General features: G+C 54.3%; 1 protein-coding gene across 1 annotated transcript; it reads left to right on the forward strand.

Moving 5' to 3' along the window:
• Positions 1-6,621: 6,621 nt before the first annotated feature.
• LOC125339417 (basic proline-rich protein-like) lies at positions 6,622-7,825 on the forward strand. Its single transcript, XM_048330554.1, has 2 exons — positions 6,622-6,788; positions 7,165-7,825. The coding sequence occupies exons 1-2, from the start codon at positions 6,622-6,624 to the stop codon at positions 7,823-7,825; spliced, it is 828 nt and encodes a 275-aa protein (XP_048186511.1).
• The last annotated feature ends 1,281 nt before the right edge of the window (positions 7,826-9,106 follow it).

The raw sequence follows: 9,106 nt of genomic DNA on the forward strand, positions 1-9,106 counted from the left end.
CTTCTGAGCGTGCTTTGGGGTCTTCTCCAGCGGCTAGGGAGTAGACAGAATGGTGCCCCAAGCTCTCATCAGGCAGAGGTTGCGATTTCTGTTCATTACTAGGCTTGGAGGTGCTTGGATGAAATTTCTGTGTCTACCCACAAAACGCCTTCGTTACGCTTGGTGCGTGTCGCCTTCCATCTGGAACCGTCCAGAAGCTTGAGAGGAAGACGGTTTGAGGGACACGGGCAGTGCCAGCGCTGGAAATGGGGAATGGCAGGCCCAGAGGATGGGCGCCATCTTGTATGGCCCTCACCAGGGCCACATGCTCTGCAGGGGCTCACGAATGCGCCCTCTCCAAGGCGGCCAGCTATGGGAAGGGGAATGCGAACTCAGGCGTCTGCGTGACCTCTCAGTTCTGCTCCTGAGCTCACTGTGGGGCTGAGTTAACACCTAAGCCTGAATGTTGAGCCATCGTTTCAGGAACAGGCATTGCCATGACAATGACAGTCTTTGTCGCAAGAGGCTGAAATCTTCCGTTTTTAAAGGTTTAATTGTCATTTTAACACGGGAACACTAGCTAACCTGCTTGGTACCACAGAGGTACTACAAATCCTTGAAAGGTTGACCGTGGTTTATAATATTTTCAGAATCAATCCACCAAAGAAAAAATTATATAGCATCATCAAGAAGACTTTCAAGGCACTTGCTACAGTATTTAATTTTTACAATATAATGCACTATAATGCTTTCGGGTGAATAATCGACATCAATTTTGTTGATTCTGTGATTGGGCTAGAAGCATCTACACAATTTTATTGAAACACAAGATCACCTTGTACTTCCTACCATCTTCCAAGGAAAGGAAGAGACAGAGTCAAATGAAAACTTTCCTGTCTGTGTGTTAAAATCTACATTCTCACACAATGAGGACAGCTTACTCACTTTTAGTCTTATAGATTATTAAAGGATGAGATTTTTCACAAGCCAAATACAATTCTCAACTAATAAATGTACAAACTTTTATTTTGACATAAAACATTTACTTATTTAAACAGTTGCCAATTTAAGTATGTATAATCAAAACTTTTATAGACATTTTCCCTAGCATCTTAGAAGGTGTAAGCTCTTCCAAATTGCATGTTAGCTAAAATTCCTATAAGAAACAACCCATTAGATATACAAAAGTAATGTTCTACAAGACACATACTGATACAGCATTAAACCACCTTGTAGAACTATAATTGTATAAATATCCTTTAGACAGTAGGAAATCTGGATTATGTGTTTAGTAATGACAGCAGCCCACTGAACGTCCCTCTGTCATTTGCATAACTTTCTTTGAGTGTCTTTATTCTAATTCTCTTTCCAGACATATCATGTATTCTCTTGTTACTCCTAACTGTATAAGGAAAGAACATCCCACTATTATTACTGAAGTTTATTTCACATTAATTAAGTACACTTCTGAATAATAAAAATAATCTAGGTTACAAGACAAGAAGGTAAGATGGTAAGTCATAAATTTCTCCCCCCCAAAATAAAGTGATAAATATATTAATTAGCTTTTTATTTAATCATTCTGCTTTGAACACACAATTCAACCAGAGCATTTTGCCCCTCATAAATGTAGACAATTACTATTCATCAATTAAAAATAATACTGACTTTACAAATCAAGGATAATTGCTATTCTGTTCAGCATCTGAAGGAGGATTCGTGATTTCAAGAGCAAATGGGAACTGGACCTAGAAAGAAGTCATGACTCTAGAAGCTGTATAAAAGGTGAAATCACTAACCAGTCACAACTATATTTCCTTATACTAAAGCAGAAAAGGAGTGTATAAAGCAGGCTGCTAAAAATATGACATGTGTTAGAGAGTACTATTTTTCATTATCGAATGACTAGCATAAAAATACCACCGACTTACTCTCATCACAAAGCCTCCCACACTGCCGTGTATTATTGATGAAACAGAAAAAACATTTTTAGAATTCTCAGTGCAGGTCTCCTATGTAATTGAACTGGAAATGAATGTACTATGAGCTTGGTCTAAGACCTCAATATCAACCTCTTGTTTGAACACGTATACATGCTTTTGCTGGGTTATCATTCCCTACTCAACGCATTCCTAATGATTCCTACTATGCTCCTTGATGGTATTATCCTGAGGCTTTTCCTCATCTGTGGAGGACAAGTTTCAGGTTCTTGGTAAATCACATTTCATTTAAATTGAAGGAATAACAGTAACTAACAATAACAGGACTGCATTAAATTTACTCAGTAAGTATAAAACATCCTAAAAAGTTCATTTATGCCTCTAAATTAACCATGTAGTTCCTACTTTTGCACATCAGAACATGATCACCTAAAAAGTATTCAAGAAGCACATTTTTCATATACTGCAATAAAGAAATTTCCATTGTTAACGCTGAGCCAGTTATCATTAAACAAATAATCCTAGCAAATAAATAAATGAAAGCTGAGCTCAAATACAACTGACTGCGCTGACTGAACTCAGGTATGTTTTATGATTTGGGTCTTCAAGCAAATTAGAATGATCCACAAATGTATTTCTAGCATCTGAAAGCATTATATCTTACTTGTAAAATATATATCATATATATAATGGATTATATTTCAAAAGATGAGTAAGTGAATCAATGAAGTCATATACTTAATCATAATCATTAGTCAACTTCAGTGTCTCATGAATAAGCCATATAAAGAACAAGTTTAAAGTGTCAGGTCTAAATATCATCAACAGTCTTCCCTCCACCCCTTTCCAGTACTAACGAGCTAAAATAAAAGATGAAGCTAATATTTAAATATCAACTACTGAAAAGCATTCAACAGTCTTTATCTCAAATATTTCAGGAGTCTGCTTTTTCTAATAGCAATATTCATTGACACCCACATTTCCAAAGCAATGCTCATATTTTGAGTTGTTTGATGTTGTTTCTTCTTTAAAACAAACACTAAGGCAAAAATCCCCAGTAAAGTTTATATGCTCATTGGAGAAAGAAACTGATACAGATCAAAGGGAAAAGAACAGACCAAAATTCTGTGGATGAGAACTATCTCCCAGTTCACTACTGATCTATCACATGGAGGCTTTTGTGCAGAATAAAAGACAAACGTGCTTCCCTTCATGAGCAATTTTGTGTACTTATCAACCAATAAATCCGTTAATATGTTTTTAACAGCAATGATTCACCAATTATTGAAGCTCATCTTTAGTATACCAAGTTACAGAAGATATCCTTCTTTATAGCACTGCTGTCTTTTTAAACTCTCATAAAATGAGCACAGTAAAAAACAAAAATACTTTTCTTCCAATTTATCCCAAAGACGAAGAATTGGGAGGATATTCTCTTTAAACCTGAGATAAGACAACTTCTAGAAGGGTCTAAAACTAAAGAGGGTCTAAAACTAAGCTGGATTGATTCTTTGAGTATTGTGTATATTTATTTATTGATGAGGTCGCTTTAAAGATTCCTTATCAAGTTTTGAAAACATCATGAAATTGCAGCTTTCCGTAGCTGCATCTTAGTATAAGCATCACTGGGTCCTAAGAAAATCCCGATCCTCATCTTATGCCCCACGCCCGTGTACACAGCCCACGCTTTTTCCTCCTTTTCTGATCACCAGGAAGATTTTAATGAAGACCTGTCACAGAGGAACTGGAACTGGCACTATCTATCTAGGAAACCCAATGCAAAGAAATCCCGGCCAGTGATCCCCAAGCTGGACATCCATCCAACAATACTGCGGACAGCTCAGAGCGCAAGGCGTGGCGGAAACGCAGTCAAGGCCCACGGCACAGAGGACTGCCCACGCCGCAGGCCCCTCCAGCAAGGCCCACGCTGCAGGCCCGTCCAGCGCGGCCCACGCCGCAGGCCCCTCCAGCGCGGCCCACGCCGCAGGCCCCTCCAGCACGGCCCACGCTGCAGGCCCCCCCAGCGCGGCCCACGCTGCAGGCCCCTCCAGCGCGGCCCACGCTGCAGGCCCCCCCAGCATGGCCTCACTGGGCTTCACTACTTTTCCTCTCTCGCCAGTGTCCACCCGCACCAGTGGCCTAGGCCTGGCCTAACTTCTCAGCAAAGTCAGAGGTCTCCTTGTTATCATGCCTTCAGCCCTTCCCCTTCGCTGCCCACACCCTGGGCGCCCACCCCCTCCCCGACCCTTCTGGATCTCCCTACCCACCCGCAGCTGCCATCCACAGAGGCTAGCACTCTCCAGCTGTGGGACCTTCCAGAGTATTCATGGGTGGTAGGATTGAGGTGGAGTTGGAATCCTGCACACACACCAAATCAAACAGAAGGTTCCAGACTGGGCTTGCTGGTTTCCCTCAGTTCACCCCTTTCGGGGTTGTGCGTATTCACAAGTAGATACGTCTGTGTCTACCTCCCGGAGGGGGTGGGGGTAAATCTGGTGACATAATGTTCACTTCAAATCACTTTCCCACCCATTTCTCGCCACAAAATGCCACCCTCTCTCTGCCACACCGTAGTCCAGGCACGCACACACACGCACACACACGCACATGCACGCACACACGCACACACGCATGCACAATGTGGAAAGCCCTCCCCTGCATAAAGTAGACAGGGCGTGCACACGCGCGCACACACACGCACATGCACACACAATGTGTAAAGCCCTCCCCTGCATAGACAGGGCGTGCACACGCATTTGACACACACGCACACACACGCACACACAATGTGGAAAGCCCTCCCCTGCATAAGATGGACGGGGCGTGCACGCACACGCACACACACACAGTGTGGAAAGCCCTCCCCTGCATAGAGTAGACGGGGCGCGCACAGGCGTTTGGCACGCAGCCCTGCACCCGCACCCCGTGCGCCTCCGCTCCCAGGCAGAGGCGCTGCACACCGACATGGCCAGCCCGGCGCCAGGGCCCCCCTCCTTGGTCAACTCTAACTGGATCATCAAGTCTGCCCCCCGCCCCCGCCGCCAGGAAACCAGGGTCTAGACCGCGGTGCTGTGGACGCGCTTGCCCAGGGCCCCCCGGAGTGCCCGGGCGCTGCGCCCTCGCTCTGCCCACGCCCTGCGCGCTCCCCCGGCTCTCCCCGGGGGCTCCCCAGGCTCTCGCTCGGCCGTGGGACGAACCCCTAGCCCGGGCCCCGAGGGCACACCGTGCCTCCGGCTTCGCGGAGCGGAGCGGCTCCCTGACAGCCCTCACCGGGACGGGGCGGGACGGGGACGGGGCGGGGAGGGGTTCGAGTCCCCTTAGGAGAAGTGGGGTGTCCGCCGCGCCCCCGCAGCGCGCACGGCGCGGAGGGCTGGGCTGGGCGGGTCGGTGGCGGGCTCGGTGCGGTCTCCGCCTCGCCCCGCGCGGCCCCGGCTGCGCCCCACCGCGGGGAGCGGGACGTTCAAATCCTCACATCGCCGCGCGCTCCGTGTATTTCCGCTCAGTTCTTTCTAGAAGCGGCCTCGGCCGGCACGACGCGCCCGGCGCGGGGGCCGGGGAGGCGGCGGGGCCGGGGCCGGGCGCGGGGCCCAGGGGGCTGAGCTGGGGTCCGGGCTGAGCTGGGGTCCCGGGCTGGGTTGGGTTCCCGGGGTGGGCTGGGGTCCCGGGCTGAGCTGGGGTCCCGGGCTGGGAGGAGCTGGGGTCCGGGCTGAGCTGGGATCCGGGCTGGGTTGGGGTCCGGGATGGGTTGGGATCCCGGGCTGGGTTGGGGTCCGGGCTGAGCTGGGCTGGAGTCCAGGGCTGAGCTGGGGTTCCGGGTTGGGGACCCGGGCTGGGCTGAGCTGGGGTCCTGGGCTGGGAGGAGCTGGGGTCCGGGCTGAGCTGAGCTGGGGTCCCGGGCTGGGTTGGGGTCCCGGGTTGGGTACCCGGGCTGGGCTGAGCTGGGGTCCCGGGCTGGGCTGAGCTGGGGTCCGGGCTGGGCTGAGCTGGGATCCCGGGCTCGGCTAAGCTGGGGTCCAGGGCTGGGTTGGGGTCCAAGGCTGAGCTGGGGTCCATGGCTGAGCTGGGGTCCCGGGCTGGGCTGAGCTGGGGTCTGGGCTGAGCTGGGCTAGGGTCCCGGGGCCACAGCGGGGACGCGGGGGGGGGGGGGTGAAGGCCCCGCGCAGCTCCCCAACATTGCTGGAAGCCGGGAGAAGGCGGCCTGAGCTCGCGCTGCCCAGCCGGGCCCCGGGCCTGGGGCTCGGGCTGGGGGAGTGGACGGTGCGCCCCGCACAGGGCTGAACCCCGGGAGTGGGGGGCAGGAGGAGGAGGGCGTGAGGAGCAGGGGGAGGACGGTGGGAAGAGGAGGAGGAGGAGGAGGAGGAGGAGGAGGAGGAGGAGGAGGAGGAGGAGGAGGAGGAGGAGCGGCGGCCCCCAGGTCAGCCCAGCCCCGGGGCGCAGGACAAGGCGCCCGCCCCCTCCCTCCCTCGGCGCCCTGGCCCGGGGCCGCTTCACCCCGGAGCCCCCTGTCGCCCCGCGGCCCCCCCCTCCTCCGGCGGCCCGGGCTGGGAGGGGGGAGGGGGGAAGGGGGGCGGCAGCCCTCGCGGCGGGCGGGGGGGGGTCAGGAGGACCGGGGAGGGAGCACGGCGCGCCCGCCGCGGGCCGGGGCGCGGGGCCCGGGTCCCCTACCTTGAGCTCCTCCAGGCCGGGCTTCGGGGCGCGCTCCATGGGGCGCGGCGGGCGGCGGGCGCTCTCGCCCCGGAGTTGGCGGCCGGACCTCAGCTCCGTCCTCCCGCAGAGCCGGGCGGCTCGGGCGGGCTCATCGTGCTCCCGCGGCCGGGCCGCCTCCGCCGGGCTGGCGGCGACCTCCGCCCGCTCCCAACTTCCCCGAGGGTGCGGGGCGGGCGGGCGGGGGGGGGGGGCGGCGGGGCCCCGCGTCCCGCGCCCGGCGCCCCGGGAGGCCGCCCCGGACGGCGCCCGGCTCCCGCCCGACACGAGCGGCTCCGCGGCCCGGCGGGCACCGAGTCCCCCGGGCGGCTGGCGCTGGGAGCGCGGTCCGCAGCCCCGGTCCTCGCCGCGGGCCCCGCGCGCCCGGCCGCCGGCTCCACGCACGGCGCAGCCCGGAGAGTTGAGCGGCCGGGAGGAGGGCGCGCGCGCGGGGAGCGGGCGGGGAGGACGGAGGGGGAGGAGGGAGCGCGGAGGGGGGAGCGGGGAGGGGGGGCCCCGCGATCCCCGGCTCGGCCGCTGCCGTTCCCGCGTCGGCCGCCAGGTGCCCGCCTTCCCGCTCGCCGGGCCGCGGCGCCGCAGGGATTCCGCCCCACTCTCCGCGCGCGGGGAGCCCCGCCGCCGCCCGCCGCCCTCCCAGCCCGCGCCGGGTCTTAAAGCCCGCCGCGCCCCGGTGCCCGGGTCCGGAGTGCTTGGGTGCGGGGTGCCCGTCCCCGGGGTGCCCGTCTCCCGGGGGCCTCCCCCTCTGGAGCCCCGCCCGCGTGGACGCACCCCACCTGCCCAACCCAGCCCGTGCCCCGCAAGTGCTTGCCCTGTTCTTGGTCTCCGTAAGTTCGAACCCCCCCAGCGGAGGCGTGGGAAGGGCGGGCGGGCAGCCGGGCGCGGAGGGAGCGCGCGGGCGGGCGCTTCCCGGGACCCCGCGCCCTGCCCGGGGCCATGGGGCTTCGCCCTCACGCCGCGGGTGCCCGCGCGCGGCGCCTTCCACGCGCGCCCCGTGCGCTCGGGGGCAGGACCCGCCCGCCGCGCTGGACTCCGCGGGGATCCCGGGCCCCCCGCGGGGATGGGGAGGCGGCCCGCCCGCGCTTCCCGGCGGCGAGGGCGTACCGTGGAGAGGCGTCCCGGCCCGTGGTGTCCTCGGCCGCGTGTTTAATTTGCTCTCACCCTTCCCTGTCACACAGTTGTTCCTGGTCTCCGGGTCCACCTGACTCCCTCCCCTCCCCCCTCCCCGGGCAGCCCTCCCTCCCCTTGCAGGCTGCACACTAAAGTCATCCCTCCAGAAAAGCGCTTCCCCCGCTGGGTCTCCCAGACCTGCCCCTGGCTTCTCCATTCCCCGTGACTCTGGGTGCGGTGATGGTGGCTGGCTGAGCTCCTCGGGGCCTGCTGGAGACCTTTCCCAGCCAGCAGCGTGTCCATCCGCACACCTAAGCAGCCCCAGTGTGCACGCACCGACCAAGGTGTGTGCGGAGACAGCTGGGTGCCTGGCGCCCCGGGCTCAGAAAGAAACACGAATTCCCACTCCCTCACCCCGGCTAGACGTGGATCCGGCTTCTGTCTGTCCCGTCTCCAGCTATGCAGAGCTACAGGACAGAGCTTTATCCCCAAGCGTGCTGGGTGTTTCAAGCCCATTTCTGTTCTACGTGCTTATCAAAACCAACTTTTCCTCCAACTTTGCTTCTGCCAGTTGCTTCTGAGGTTAACACTAAGTAGCCATGATTAGGGGAACGGAGTCTCCAATTATCAAAAACATTTGAAATGTTCATTTTACATAATTATTTAATGTAACATATGGTGAAAAAAAAGGAAGTACTGTTTGGGAGTACATGAACTTAAAGAAAACACAACTCGAATGCAGAGCTTCTTTTCTAGAAACTATTACCAATTCTACAAGGTTAAGTGTAATGACAGGTTTTTAAAAAGTAATGTTTTTCCATATGAAGTAACTTGTATTCTCTGTCAACCTGCCCTTACCTAACTTTGGAAAAAAGAAAAAAGCAAGTAAACTTCTTCTAAAAGTATTTTCAAAGGGGTACTATATCTAAGATAACTTCTAATATCATGTGTAATTACTATTGAATTGTACTTTAAGAAACATATATGTGAAAATAAACATTATTGTTCCAGTATTACTCAGAAATAGAAGCCTCCAGATAATTTCTACATAAGTCATTAAAGAAAATTGGAAGTTAAAGTTATATGCTTAAAAATAAATTTAAATGAGCTATATTTTAAATATGTAATCATAGGTGTGTCCATATATACATAATTGTGTATAATAACCATAGTTCACTTTACTGATTTAAAAATAAAAATAATATCCAGTGCTCAGTCCTAACTAGATGAGAGTTTTCTCAAGTACAGAGCCTAACAAAATGTTCATGAAGCAAGAAAGCTTGCCACATCTTTCACAGTTTCAAGAATTCCCATATAACTTCATTAGTCTAAATATTATTCAAAACACACAAGAAAGAACTGATCACAAAATACCA

Source organism: Perognathus longimembris, chromosome 21 (assembly GCF_023159225.1).
Source record: "Perognathus longimembris pacificus isolate PPM17 chromosome 21, ASM2315922v1, whole genome shotgun sequence".
Classification (NCBI taxonomy): Eukaryota; Metazoa; Chordata; class Mammalia; order Rodentia; family Heteromyidae; genus Perognathus; species Perognathus longimembris.